The sequence below is a fragment of the Chionomys nivalis genome, chromosome 1 (genome assembly GCF_950005125.1).
Source record: "Chionomys nivalis chromosome 1, mChiNiv1.1, whole genome shotgun sequence".
Classification (NCBI taxonomy): domain Eukaryota; kingdom Metazoa; phylum Chordata; class Mammalia; order Rodentia; family Cricetidae; genus Chionomys; species Chionomys nivalis.
In genome coordinates, this window is record NC_080086.1 from 153,586 (window position 1) to 169,389 (window position 15,804).

General features: G+C 33.5%; 1 protein-coding gene across 1 annotated transcript; it reads left to right on the forward strand.

The window, feature by feature from the left end:
• Positions 1-14,612: 14,612 nt before the first annotated feature.
• Positions 14,613-15,578, forward strand: LOC130880415 (olfactory receptor 4C15-like). Its single transcript, XM_057779431.1, has one exon. It carries the CDS (start codon positions 14,643-14,645, stop codon positions 15,576-15,578), a length of 936 nt encoding a protein of 311 aa, XP_057635414.1. The 5' UTR covers positions 14,613-14,642.
• Positions 15,579-15,804: the final 226 nt, after the last annotated feature.

The following is a 15,804-nucleotide window of genomic DNA, read 5'->3' on the forward strand; positions in this document are numbered from 1 at the left end:
AACTTACTTTATTTAATGAATATGTCTTTTGTATTTCTTAAATAAATGTAGTTGATTTTTGAGAACTGAGAAAGCTTATTACCATTTTTTAGGAATAAAGATGTAATATGTAGCAACTCTGCTCATTCTTTACTTCACACAGTATTAATGGCACATTAATATTCAAAATATAAATTTTAGTTTTGTATTTGAAAGGGATCTTATTTATATAATTATGCTGAAATTTCTTAGAATATTAATATTAAATAAAAATAATATTGTTGTCTTAATATTAATGATAAAGAACATATAGAAAGGTTTATACAAAAAATACAAACAAATAATGGAGATACATAGAAAAATAACCAAATCTGATTTTCACATTGAAAAATCATATGAACACATGTGCTGCTATATTTGTTATTATTGTATAGTAATAATAAAAAATGTTCTTAGCTTAGAAAGCTTAATACCATAGTATTTTATAATATCTATCTCCATAAGAGATCATGGCACTTTGAAAGAGTATAGTTCCTACTTTCCATTGGTAAAATATCATAACCCATAATCAAAGAGTTTACAGCAATGCAGTATAAAGTTTAACAGCAGGTATTTAGAAAATATCATAGTCTTCCACTATTATTTTGTGGGGTTTGATATGTGATTTATGCTTTAGTAATGTTTCTTTTACAAATGTGGGTGCCCTTGTATTTGAACATAGATGTTCAGAATTAAGATTTCAGCTTTATGAATTTTCCTGTGAAAAATATGAAATATCTTTCTTCATCTCTTCTGATTATTTTTAGTTTGAAGTCTAATTTGTTATGTAGTAGGACAGCTTGTTTCTTAGGTTCATTTGATTGTAAAATCTTTTCCCAACCCTTTACTCTGAGGTAACGTCTGTCTTTGAAGTTGAGGTGTGTTTCTTTTTTGTTTGTTTGTTTGTTTTTATTGAAATTTTTGAGCTCTACATTTTTCTCTAATCCCCTCCCTGGTTCTCCCCTCCCCCCTTCAGCCCTCCACCAAGGTCCTCATCCTCCCAATTTACTCAGGAGATCTTGTCTTTTTCTACTTTCCATATAGATTATATCTATGTAAGTCTCTCTTAGTGCCCTCATTGTTGTCTAAATTCTCTGGGATTATGGTTTGTAAACTGGATTTCTTTGCTTTATGTTTAAAAACTACCTATGAGTGAGTACATGTGATAATTGTCTTTCTGTGTCTGGGTTAACTAACCTTACAATATGATGTTTTCTAGTTCTTTCCATTTGCCTGCAAAATTCAAGATATTGTTATTTTTTCTGCTGTGTAGTACTCCATTATGTAAATGTACCAAATTTTCCTTACCCATTCTTCGTTCGAGAGACATTTAGGTTGTTTCCAGGTTCTGACTATGACAAACAATGCTGTTATGAACATAGTTGAGCACATGTCCTTGTGACATGATTGAGCATCCTTTGGATATATACCCAAAGTGGTATTACTGGGTCCTGAGGAAGGTTGCTTCCTAATATTCTGAGAAATCGCCACACTGACATCCAAAGGGGTCATACCAGCTTGCATTCCCACCAGCAATGCAGAAGTGTTCCCTCTACCCCACAACCAGCATAAATTGTCATCAGTGTTTTTGATTTTTTCCCTTCTTACAGGTATATGATGGAATCTCAGAGTTGATTTGATTTGCATTTCTCTGATGATGAAGGATGTTGAACATTTCCTTAAGTGTCTTTCAGGCATTTTAGATTCCTTTGTTGAGAGTTCTCTGTTTAGGTATGTACTCCATTTTTTTATTAGATTATGTGTTCTTTTTATGTTTTTGAGTTCTTTGTATATTTTGGAGATCATACCTTTGTCTGATGTGGGGTTCGTGAAGATCCTTTCTCATTCTGCAGGCTATCATTATGTCTGTTACTGTGTCCTTTGCTTTACAGAAGCTCTTCAGTTTCAGGAGGTCCCATTTGTGAAGCAAAAGGATGGATCCTTCTTTTTATCTGCATCATCTATATGTTTTCCTTAACCTTATCTTTCAGTTCCTTTTTATCTTCCACTATTTTTGGTAAGTATAAGTGTCAGATCTGTTGTCTAAAAAATTGTACAAACAATTCAAGTTTGTTTAACAGAGTCCACTTCATTGCAGAAAATTATATTTTTTTTTTCTGTTGTCTTTTAGGACAACACCCGTAGCTCTTTCTGTTGTTTTTTTAAGGCCTTCAACCTCTTTTCACCAATTCTCCTTATTGTTCTACTTTTAATATTTGGTACTGGGAAATGTTTCTTTTTACTTCCTAGGTGACAAACTGCTGAGGGAGCTCCTTCTGCTCCTTCAGCCAATAGCTTTTAAGATACCGGCACACTAGGGCGTGGTCTCATGTGTTTTAAAAAGCAGCAGTAGCCATGTGCTCACTCTCTTGCTTCTGGTTACTAGACTCCTTTTCTGATCACACAGAGGGCTGTTGTTTGTAAGTTTTTTCCCTTTAAATAAATAAAAAATTTATTAATCATAATTCCAAACTGGTGTGGGATTGTTTTGTGACTTACACCTTCAACAAACACATAATGTCTTCCTATTATTCTGGAATGGTACCAGATCTGGGTTCTAGAGTATCACCACAAAACTGTCATATTTGGAGGCAATATTTTATGCTAATATTGCTATATATTTTTCTTAATGAAGCAAAATCCAATTTTGACTTGTAGGCACCCTGTGATCTACAAACACTCTCACTTCAGTCATATTAAAAAGAGCAGTTCCTAGGAGAGACTTAGGCAATTACATCCATTAAACAACTTCATCCAATGATCTGTTCTGTTCAGTTTTCAATTTGAAACTGTTCAGTTTCAATAGAAATGATATAAATCCAGCAACTCCAAATGCTAGTTTTTATTTCCTCCAAGTATATTTCTTCTGTCCTATATATTAGCTCCTCATTCTGCAATGATGCAATAATCATAAATGACTTTATACCTTGATAATTTTTACAGAACTAAATATGTGTTATGTATATTTCACCATTTACTCAATTGACAGACAATATTGTTTATTGATTACTTTAGAAAAATACATATAATCTTTGTGATAGCTGGTATTATTTCATTTGTTTGCAAGTGAAAAACAGACAACTTATTATGGAGCTTGTTTATATGGGTATTTATGACATAAAAAATTCAGTGTCTACCTAAGTACACTGCAACTTTTCACTGGAACTTATAGAGAGCCAAGGCAAAAGAACAGCAGCAGAAGCCTTTCAGGCACTGTTCATAAATTATTGTGTTTTCCCTGTATTCACTTTGCTGTTCAATTCATAATTTAATTCAATTCTTAGTTTACTGAAATGAAATGAAATAATTGGAACCATGAATATCCTTACAACTTCCGCTGACACTGATTCAGGTCTTAACTATAACCTACAGTCTAGCAGTGCAGAACATATACTATCTTCTGAAGAGCTACAGTGCCAGCTGCAGAAGTCTGAAGTTCTGTGTCCTCTGGCTTTGTACACAGAGCTCCTTGGTTGGAATGAGTCTTGCAGAAAAATGTCAGGCTGTGCTTGGGTGTTAGAGAGGAGAATGGAAATACTCTCTCCTTCAGAATGCTCTAAATATTATTGTTCTTAATAAATATTTGGTAATTTACAACTCAGATTTCAGTCATTGTAGATCAGAATTTTTCTTTTTATATTATAGGTTACTAAGAAACCAGATCTTATCTCTTTGCAGAATCTCTTTCCTTTAGTGACTTGACTAAAAAAGAAACTTCTTTGGAAGAGATTGCTGAATGTGAATTTGTTCCAAATATTCTAACAAATATCTCTATTATGACCAGATAGTCTTTTAACTTTAAATTAGTGATGATGTAACAGCCATAGGCTATATCCATGCATGTTAATAGAGGGATTCTTCTTCAGGTAGAATGGCCCCAGGGCATTGTGATAACCCCATTCCATTTAAGCTAGAGGATACTGTAGTTGTACTCCAGTCCTTGGACTAACATGTTTTTTTGTTATATTGATGACTGCTCCCAGAAGGTTGTATAAGTTTTAAATTTCCTGGTGAAACTGGAGATGTACAAGTAGGTTTTTTAAATGGGAAGGAAGAAGAAGTATTTCCTGGGATGATGACACTGGATAAATAATTAGAATTGTTTTTTTAAAAAATATATTTATTTATTATGTATACAATATTCTGTTTCCATGTATGCCTGCAGGCCAGAAGAGGGCACGAGACTTCATTACAGATGGTTGTGAGCCACCATGTGGTTGCTGGAAATTGAACTCAGGACCTTTGGAAGAGCAGACAATGCTTTTAACTGTTGAGCCATCTCTCCAGCCCTAGAATTCTCTTTATACATGTGGAACATTTTTATTATACTTTTACCTAAAAAATTAAATTGAAGTATGGCTTGGCAAATTAATTGGACAGTTAATGTAAACACAGCAACCATGAGTCTTCATAACACTGTCATTTTTGATCATTTCATTAGAAATGGCTAAGGGAAAAATTGTGGTTTTTTTAATGTTGCTAAATTTTTCATTTATGCATTTTAGATACCAAATAATGGTACAGGTCAGATTGATTTCCACCACAGACTGAGTTTTACACAACAGCAAAAATATATATCTTTATTTCTCCATGAAATTATATTTTCTATAGTTGCAATGGAATAAATCTTGGTCTACTGATACAAAATGTAGGTCAATTTTTATGTGGATATTTCTGCTCTTGATTAAGGTATTGTGTTTGTATAGCTCATTTAAAAATGTAATGTGTAGTTAAGAAATACCAATTAATATATAATTATCAATAATAGTCAAATTTGTAGTCATTTTAGTTAGATTTTCTAGATATATAGAGCTATATTTCAGTTAGATAGATAATCTTCAAACCTTTCAAAGACCTACAGAATATGGCATTTCAAATGTTTTAAGAACTTAAGATTTTTCGTGACAATGAGACACATCTGCCCCTGGCAGTGCCAATCTATTTCAAAAGGATGATGGGCATTGAAGAGGCTCCTTATAGCATTGGTTAACATTTGGACAAGAAACTTCTCTTGCCTGGATTGTGTGATGTTATGCTGTATGAACAGAACATGCAGGGCCCACAAAAAATTGGTGTTGAACTTGCCTAAAATTGAGACAGTCTTCAGGGTTTCTGCTTCATGGAAATGTCTGCTGGATACTATGGCCTGTAGGTTGAAGACTGAATGTCCCAATATTACAGAAACACTTTAGGTGGCTGTCCAAGTAGCAAGATGTCTCTATTAATTCTAGAGTTTTGAAAGCTGCTTACAATGCACTTCCTGTTAACTTAGGTAATATTATACCCTTCTGCAGTCTTGATGGAGTTGAAGAATAGAGTGTTAAAATTATAGTTTTGCTTAGTTATGATAAAAGATATGATAAAGTAGGTATACATATTGTAACTCTAATTTTTGCTTGATACCTACTTTCTTTTTTGTAATTTTACTCTGTTATGGCTAAAACCTTCCTTTTTATTTGAGCGGAATAAGAGAAATGGTTTGGAAAGTCCTGTTGTATATGTGTTGCCTTTATTGGTTAATGAATAAAGAACCTCCTTTGGCCTATGATAGGGCAGAGTAGAGCTAGGTGGGAAAAATAACCTGAATGTTTGGAGAAAGAAGGCTGAGTCAGTGAGAAACCATGCAGCCACCACAGAAGACAGATATTCTAGAATTTTGTCAGTATGCCACAACTCCATGGTGAAGCACAGATTAATAGAAATGGGTTAATTTAAGATCTAAGAGTTAGCCAGGAATATTAGACAAGCAGTATTGTAATTTATACCATTTCTGTGTTACTGTTTGTGTCTGAGTGGCCAGGAACAAATGAGAAGTCTCTATTAATACAGGTGAATAGATGGACAAAGTCAGTGTCCTTATCCGGGCTTTGTTGACTTGTTCATTTGAAGACGCACTAATTTCCAAATACAAACACATAATACATAACACAAACAAAGAAAATCACACTTTAAAAATGTATTGTTAAGAATAGTCATTATCTGTTTAGATAACTACTTTATGCTTTAGTCACTATTTAGAAAGAGAGCACATTCTTCTATAAAGAAGTATTTATATTGGAAGCTAGTGGAATCAAATTGAAGATGCAGACTTAAATTTACACTCTTATAGACATGATTATTTTTATAAGAGATTGGAAATACACACTGGAAAAAAGGAAGCATCTTCAAGGAATAGTGCTAAACAAACTTGATATCTGCATTATAAAAATACAAATAGATCCATACTCATCACCCTGCAGAAAACTCAAGTTCAAATGGATGAAAGACCTAAACATAAAACCAGCTATATTGATTATTGACAGAAGGGAAAGGAAGCAATGTCATTGACTTCATTGATGCAGGAAAATATAATTTTTAAACAGATATTTTTAGCACAGGCACTGATATTAACAATTAGTGTATGGGACCTCTTGAAACTAAGAAGTTTCTGCATGGCAATGAACACTGTCATTTGGACAAAGTTACAATATACAGTATAGGACAATATTTTTACAATCCAGAAGGTTCATATCCAAAAATATATAAAGAATGCAAGAAATTTAATATCAAGAAGACAAATAACCCAATTTAAAAATTCAGCACAGATATAAACAGAAAAATCTAAGTGAAGGAAACTCAGAGGGATGTGAAACCCTAAGAGAAATGTTTAACATCTAGTCTCCAGAAAAAAGAAAATCAAAGCTGTTTTAAGATTTTATCTTCAATCTATCAGAATGAATAAGATCAATAAAACAAATGACATTTCATTAATCCAATAATATTGATTAACATCCATTTCTATTGAGAATGCAAATGTGTACAGACACTATGTATATCAGTGTGGTGGTTCCACAGGAATTTGATAATTCAACTACCTCAAGATTCAGCTATACCACTTTTAGAAAATAACAAAGGATGTTTCTTCATCCCCAAAAGAAACTTGTTCAACCATGTTCATTGCTGCTCTATTTAAAATTTGAAATAGACTAGTTATCCATCAACAGATAAATGGATAAAGAAAGTATGATACATTTACTCAATGAAATATTATTTGGCTATAAAAATAATCATAGCATAAAGTTTTCAGGCAAATGAATGGCACTAAAGAAAAGTCATTCTGACTTATCTATTCCAGATCCAGAAAGCAAATATGTTTTACATTCACTTATATGTGGATATTAGCTATTAAGTCAATGATAACCATCTATATTCTGTAGAATCACAGAGGGTAGGTATAGAGTAAGAAATATATGGAACAGATATAGATCTCATTAGCAAAGGTAAATAGACTAGATAATTATGGATGGATGGAGATACTTGGAATGGGAGGACCAAGTTGGGAAGGAGAGATGATATGGGGAAAGAAAGCTAAAATTAAGGACCATATGAGGGTTGGTCTGGAAACCTTATATTTCTAAAATATATCCATATATGAAGGAAATCTAAATAAATAAAGGAAAAGACAGAGTCCCAACTCTACATCTCTTTTGATCAAATGAAGCTTCCAGAACAGAGATTGGATTATCTGAGTTGTTGGTCAGAGGGTTCCAATATGAATACTTAAACAACCCAGGCTATTGCCAAGACAAGAGGCTTCTCTCTGCAAAAGACCCATTGCTGAGGACAACACCTTCAAAACTCTTTGAACATAGAGTTATCTACCTGGTACTTACAAAGAGTCTTTACTCCTACATTCTAAACTATAGAAAGTAGAACCTTTGGCATAGGAAAGTATTCTGCTTGCTAATAAAAGAAAAACACAAACACCAAGCCAGTCACAAACCTTTGATCTATAATGATGACTTGCTGGCAAAATATGCAATTATAATGGTGGCACAAAGTTTGTTGTAATAACCATCCAGTAACTGATTTGAGTTATGGTCCACTCAATCAGATAAAACCCATACCCAATATTGTTTGGGTGACCAAAAACACAATACTTGATAGTCCAGGGATCTAGGGTCAACCTAAATGCTACTGTTCTAAAAAGCAAAACTAAAAAGGGGTAATGCAATGATAAAACAACTAACTCACAATGCTATTCTACTATATTCATAGATCAATGCCTTGTTTAACCATAATCAGAGGCACTTCCTCCTGTATCATATGGGAACAAATATAGAGACTCTTAGTAGGACATTTTGCAGACTGTGAAATATGTGAGAACTTCTACTCATGCCCAAACATAATGTATTCATCAAATCCCTTCCCTCAGAACTGAGGGAATGCTGTGAAAGAGGAAGCAGAAAGAATGTAAGAGCCAGAGATAGAGGAGAACACCAAGAAAACAAAAAGCTTGAAATCAGTCATTCTCATCTTCCTAATGCTGTGATCATTTAATATAGATCCTCATGCTGTGGTGACAACCAACCATAAAATTACTGTTGTTTTTACTTGAGAACTGTAATTTTGCTACTGTTATACATCATAATGTATATATCTTATATGTAGTATATCTGATACGCTATTCCCAAAAGGGTCATGACTCACAGGTTAAGAACCATTACTCTAACTCATCATGAGCAAGGCACATATGAATTCACAAAAAGTGAAACAGCATGCACAGGACTGACATGGGACAAAATATGTATTATACATATACATACAGATCCTCTAAGTATGTATTATACCTTCCAGTGTAGTGCTTATATGTGATTTCTGAGTGAATCTCTGACTCCTGTGCCTTATCTTAATGACTTTTCTTCTGTTGACTTTTCTTGTTCATTTTTGATGTGATGTTTTTTATATTATTTTATTTAATATTATCATGTTTGGTTGTTCTCATAGATGCTTGTCTTTTCTAAAGAGAGAAATAAAGGGGTGTGGATATGGAGACAAAGGGTTTTACTCTTTGTTTGCCTCTGAGGAGTAGGAAGAGAGGAAGGAGTAGTTCTTGCCAAATCTACTTCATGTTTCGATTTGTCAAAAATTCAACTGTTTATTAAATTTTACAAAATTAATACAGGAAGATGAGATTATAAATCAGTAAGAATTTGTAGAATGTAACATCTATAGATCCAATTACCATCTCAAGATCTTGTAGTTTATATTTTCTTATGACTCCATATTTATTTTTATATTTATTGTTTATAATTTTAATTTTTTGAATATGTATATGCTGTGGGAACTCCTTAAGTCAATAACCTTTAAGATACCAGCCCATTTGTGGGTGATCTTTTATACTATAAATGCAGCCATAAAGTTTGCATGTGCTCTCTCAACTGCTGGGTTCAGTTACTGTTCCCCATTTGTGCAGAGGACTGTGATCTGTGAGTCTACTTCTAAATAAAGAACCCTTTATTATACTCAATTCTAAGCTAGTGTGTGATTACTTTATAGTATCCGTTTCCATGCCTGGTTGCTTGCATGTGTGTATATGCATCATGTGTGTGCCTACTGCATACCAAGGGCAGAAGACATTGGTTCCACTGAAACTGGAATTACGGGTGCTGATTTTCAAGCATGTGGGTTCTTTGAATCAAATACATCTTCTCTGCAAAATCCACAATTGTCTGAAGTTATTAGTTATTTCTCTGGCTCCCTCTCTCTTATTTTAAGTTTTATGTTTTGAACTTTAAACTTATACTGTTTCTACAGTATTGTGAGATATTTGATCTCACCCTATGAAGATGTCTTTATTTTATCTAACCTGCCTAAGGTACTTTCTGAATGGTTTAATAAAGAGTTTGGTGGTCAAAACTAGGCAGGAGAGGATAAGTAGGACTTCTGGGGAGATAGAGGAACTAGGGGGAAGAGTAAGAGAGGTGGGATTCACAGAGAAATGAAGGAAGTCAGACACACAGTAATGAGGATAATGAGCCTTGTGGCAGAATGTAAATTAATAGATATGAGTTCATTTAAGTTTTCAGAGCTTGTAGAGAAAAATAGGCCAAATTTTTATACTTAGTATGAAGTCTCCATGCCATTTATCAGGAGTTGACATTTCAAAGAAAGTCTGACTACACAATACACATAAATGTCATAAATAAGTAAAATAATTTCTTCTACTATCTGTCCTAATGCAATTTCAAAATGCTACTTGTATTTATTAAAACACATTTTTCTTAGAGAAAAAATGATAAAGAATTATGTAAAGTAGGAAGAATATGAAATGTAAGTTGTTAGTAGTTTAAATTGAGAGGAATACAGAAATTGTTAGCATTGAATACTGACATTTGAAGATCTCTTATCACCTACTGTGGATGTAATTGATGTTAGGTAATTATTCTGTTTTGAGACAGAGATATGTCATTTATGTTAAAAGAAAATAATCAATTCCTCTTAAACTCATAGACTTTTAAACTGGTGCTGTTTGAGTCCCATTATTCACAATTGTTTCATAAGTCACATAATTTCTACTTTTTAACATGAAGTATAAACAGACTTGAATGTGTATAAATCAATGTTTAAGAACTGTACAATCTTACAGACTATATGGATTTCCCCACCTCTAAAATGATCTAAGAGACAATTTTTAATTTTTCTCTCAGGCAGCAATGCAAAGACTGCATCCCATAACTTAAAGTGATCTTCAAGCAACTTTCAGATTTTGTGAAGATACATGATGTCTTTCAATGTCTAGAAACTCTGCTTCTTGACTTATGATATATGCTATAGACTTTCTCCCAAGCCTGTGAATCCAGTGTTCTGGATGCTAAGAGAGAAAGTTTGCTATGGATTCAAGTTCACCCTTGACTATGGAATGAAAAAGACACCCCAACCCAAAGTCACAAATGCTGGAGGTACACAAGCTCAAGAATATTAGGGTGAGTAAGAAGTATTCAAATTAGCATATACTTTAAATATAGGTTCTCATAAACTGTTTTGTTTTGAAAAATAGTCTTTGATAGTTTATTTATCAAACAATATACTTATCATATAGGGATTAATGTAAACATTCCTTGTGAAAGAACCCATATTCTATTATGTGTAGTGAGTACCCATGCATTTTGCTTAAGGTCATGAGAGAAACCTTGTATTCCATTCACTTTACAGCACTGTTCTCCCTTTAAATACAGTATTGAGTGAAATCATCATCAGATAGAAACCTGGTCATTCAAAAGAAGAATAACATCCATAAACATATAAAATTAAAAAATATTGAATATAAAAAACAACAATTACAAAAATCTTTCTAGTGGCAGACATTTAAAATTTAAAAGAACCCTCTTTCGGAAAAAGATAAGCTCTTTCTAACTATATTAATAAAAAGTGTTTAAACATTCAAGTGTTCAAGCACAAAAAATGTGTTATAAACTCATGCATGAAGAAATTATAAAAACCCAGAGGAATAAGAATCAGTCTCCCAGCCTGGTGACATCTCAGAAAAATCTCTATAAATCCTTTGACAACAGAGGAGGAAGCCTTGGTGTCTTCACTTTTCTTGTATACGGAGACGATGCTGATATCAGAATACATGAAGCAATGCTAACAAGATTTGCATCAACTTCCAGAATCACTGTTTTCTCTTTCAGGTGTACAGGGGAGTCAGATACAAACAGAATTTTGTTATCTACTGGATAGACTTCTCCAGAAATGATAGGTGATACCTAACTTCAAACTTTTCACATTTGTGATACATGGTGATCTACTTAAGGTAAATTTCAAAATTTTTCATTGATGACATTAAATAATATGAAGTACTTTAAGTGTGGATACTGTATGCCTACTCTATACAGATACTCGATTTAAAGCAAACTAAGAGCATAGTGTACACTGCTGTGTGTATAGAGTTTCATACACTCTGGTGTTCAGATTCCTCTTTATTAGTGTGGATGTTTTCATTATATTATGATGAGTAATGAATACATTAGTGGTTAAAATGATATCTTCATAGCTCAGAGTCCAGTGCTTGTCAACTAATGATTCCTCAGGTACCCAAAATTCAGTTGTCAGAGTGAGAACTTTTTCTTTCTTTCCATTTTCGTTCTTCCTCCTTTTCTCTTTCTTGCTTTCCCTTGAACATCTGCTTCTTTAAGTATAATAAAATTAAACACATTTTCAATGTGTCATCTTGAAAATAAAAGCAAGCATTAGAGAAATATCATAAGTGCTGTCCTTCCATTAGCTCTCCACTAGTAGTTAATTTGTTGTTTTTTTTTAAATTTTCAGTAACACAAATGTCCTTACTGTTCTGATATCATTGATTAGAAAATAGTATGTTTAATGTTTTGTAAAGATGATGACACAGGAATTAGGTTAGTTTGGGTGTTTGTCTATACCACATAGCTATTAACAGAAAATGTAAAATGTACTCTTTTCATAACTGGACACTTAGTATGGAACTGGTAAGGACACTAAATCAGGAAGAGTGCTTTAAGTCAATGTGAAGTCCACTGGTTTATATATGTCTACTTAACTTTCTCTAGGTGGTAGAAGTGCCTCTGACCTGTTTGGAAACTTCAATTAGTTGAAGATACAAACTTCTTCAATCCTCATGGTTGTGACTTGGTCTTACTTTAAATGAGAAAAATGACCCAGATAGGAAAAGGGAAGTTTTAGAAGTCCATTAGCAAGGCAATAAGAGGGAACAGTGAAGTCTTTTCCTATCTTCCAGAAACAGTAAGACAAGCAATGATAAGCATTTTGAGAAAACAGCAGAGTGAAGAGTGTTAGTAGGTTTTATTTTCCTTTGCATTTTCATTATGTGAAATGCTGAGCTTCATTCTGACCCTCCCTGCATGGGCATTGTGACTTGTAACCTTGTGATTTTTTATTAAGTCTCTTTGTCTCTCTTACTTTATCTCTAAAAGACAACTAGTAAACTAAATAGTGATCATATTATATTATAGTAAATGATTACTGCCTGATCCAGTGAGGTTATAGGATTGTTTCAGGCCACTGCTTCCTTGAAGATATCATGTAAGTGGATGGAGTTCATCTTGCACATAGTAGTGAGGAACTGACCTTAGGACATCATGCAAATGACTGTTGTAAAGTGAATAAACTGTCACTAGATATAATCATAAGCATGTGAAATAACATCTAGTTTCTTTAGATGTTGGTCATTGAAACATCTCATTTTTCTTCTCAGGACAAACACATTTTTTTTCTTATGAACATATATCTGTAACAGTAGACATGGGTACATCCAAAACTATACTTATGAATATGTATATGTTTACATATATATTCACACATGAGGATATTTTATAGATGGTTTTGGGGTTGTCAGATGTTGGAATATTTACACAGCAATTTGTGGTATTACTTTCTGTAGATGACACAGTTTAGTTTTCTTGTGAATTAATTACAATTGTAATTAATTGAGCATTGTAAAGAAATGTTACTATGCCTAACATTTTTACATTTGCAAATTTGACCATATAATCACTGAATATGAGCAGGTAAGATTTAATGTATATGTTTCATAGTGAATTCCTATGAATTCCAAAGCATGTGACTTGGTTAATAACTTAGTTGGAAGATGAAACTACATTTGAAAGTAAATTTCCCTTTTTCAGCTATAAGTTGTGAGCAATTTTCAATCACTGCTGATTGGTCCCTGGGCTTCTGATTCTTCATCATTTACTCTGCTACTCAAGATGTCTCATTTGCATAAGGATACAGGAAGACTATGATTTACCCTTTAGAGAGTAAAAGAGATTAAAAAGAACATCCCTTTCCTGAAGTTCTTAGAAAGGAGAAAGTTCTCATACTTCACCATGTTGCTTACGTTGAGACAACATGGATGATAATTCTTGAGTCTCTAAAGTCTCAGGTGGATCTCTTTAATTTTTTATCATGAAAGTTTTGGTTATAATTTTTGAAAAATTAAAACATACAAAGCACTGTGTTATATTTCTGACTAGGACTAGGTTTTTAAGTCTGGAGCAATTTTTTTTGAGTATTTCACTTCTCCATTATAAAAAACAGGATATGTTTTATAAAGTTCTTGTTATATTTTAAAATGAAAAAATTTTCCAACATTTCAGCATATGTATAATGAGGCGTGCTGCATGCTTTCTCAAAGAATTTTCTGTTTTATAAATAGTAGACTTAGGTATTGGAAGCTCCAATAACCTCATACTTTTACAAACATTTAAGCTGAATCTATGATTTTAAAGTGTGTCCTAAAATATTTTGTCTCTTCTGTTGGTAGATGAGGTAGGGCTCTTATCAGTCAATACAAATTTACATTCTGTTCTTCACTCATACCTAGATGGAGGGGGAAGGACCTTGGACTTCCCACAGGGCAGGGAACCCTGATGGCTCTTTGGACTGGAGAGAGAGGGGAAGGAAAATGGGGGAAGGAGGATGGAAATGGGAGGAGGGGAGGAGGTGAAAATTTGTAATAATAATAATAATAATAAATGAATTTCACTGTTTCATTTCAAAAATCCCATAGGGAATGATGAATGCTGACCCTTCAAAGACAGGCTATTGCTGTTCTCTAAGCCAAGTAGATGTTTTAATCTTCAGTATTTTAATGCATCTGTTTTAAGTATTTAAAAATATGACTCAACTTCAGTACTATACGTTATGCATCTCTACAGCTATAAAAGTAACATTTTCTTCTTAATGGCAAAACAATCAAGGAAACACTAACTTGTACATGGTGATTTTATAAACTTGAATGATACATTGTTTTCTCATAATTTCAGATAGAAGTGAAAAGATTTTACTTCAGCATCTTCTTAAGTATAATGCAAAACCAGAGCATTGTCACTGAATTCATACTGCTTGGGCTTTCACAGAACTCAAAAGTTGAGATAATATTGTTTGTTGTATTTTTATTGATATACTTTGCAACTATTTGGGGCAACATGGTAATTGTGGTGACCATCATCTACAGCCCTGCACTGCTTGCCTCCCCCATGTACTTCTTCTTAATATTTTTGTCCTTACTGGATGCGTGCACTTCTTCTACTGTCGCACCCAAGATGATGGTGGACTTCTTCGACGAGAAAAAGACCATATCTTTCGAATGTTGCATTATACAATTGTTTGCTATTCATTTCTTCACTGGGATAGAGGTGATTGTCCTGTCAGCCATGGCCTATGACCGCTATGTGGCCATTTGCAAGCCCTTACACTATACTTCTATTATGACCCGGAGGCTCTGTTGCATTTTGGTGGTCGTATCCTGGGCAGGTGGGTTTTTACATTCTACTGTACAAGTGATCTTCACTTTGCAATTGCCTTTATGTGGACCCAATGTTATTGATCACTACATGTGTGACTTGTTCCCATTACTGAAGCTTGCCTGTACTGACACACGCATATTTGTTATTTTGGTGTTTGCTAACAGTGGATCAATCAGCATCATAATCTTCTTTATTCTGCTTGTCTCCTATGGTGTCATATTGTACTCTCTGAGAGCCCAAAGCTCTGAAGGGCGATTTAAAGCTCTCTCCACCTGTGGATCACACATTACAGCTGTGCTTTTGTTCTTTGTCCCATGTTTTCTAATATATGCACGACCTACATCTGCTTTCTCTTCTGAAAAAAATGCATTTGTATTTGCCACTATCATAACACCACTTCTTAATCCTATGGTGTACACTTTCAGGAATAAGGAAATAAAGAATGCCATCAAGATCATGTGGAAAAGATTGATAATGTTTTCTAATGAGTACTAAAATATTACACATCCAGTGCTGGATAGATAGAACAGTGGAATAGAGCATTCAATGTGCAAACATAAGCAATCATTTCTGATTCCTATTACCAATATCATAATGCAGTCATGGTTGCACACTTTTAATAAAATACTGTTGAAGTGAGGTATTATAGAACCCAAAGGCTTTTAACAAAACCAGTGAAATCAAGTTTCAGTGGAGAGCTTGTCTTAAGGAAATAAGAAAG

Excerpts from the sequence above, each read along its gene's own strand:
- LOC130880415 (XM_057779431.1), top strand. The coding sequence starts at position 14,643 with ATGCAAAACCAGAGCATTGTCACTGAATTCATACTGCTTGGGCTTTCA.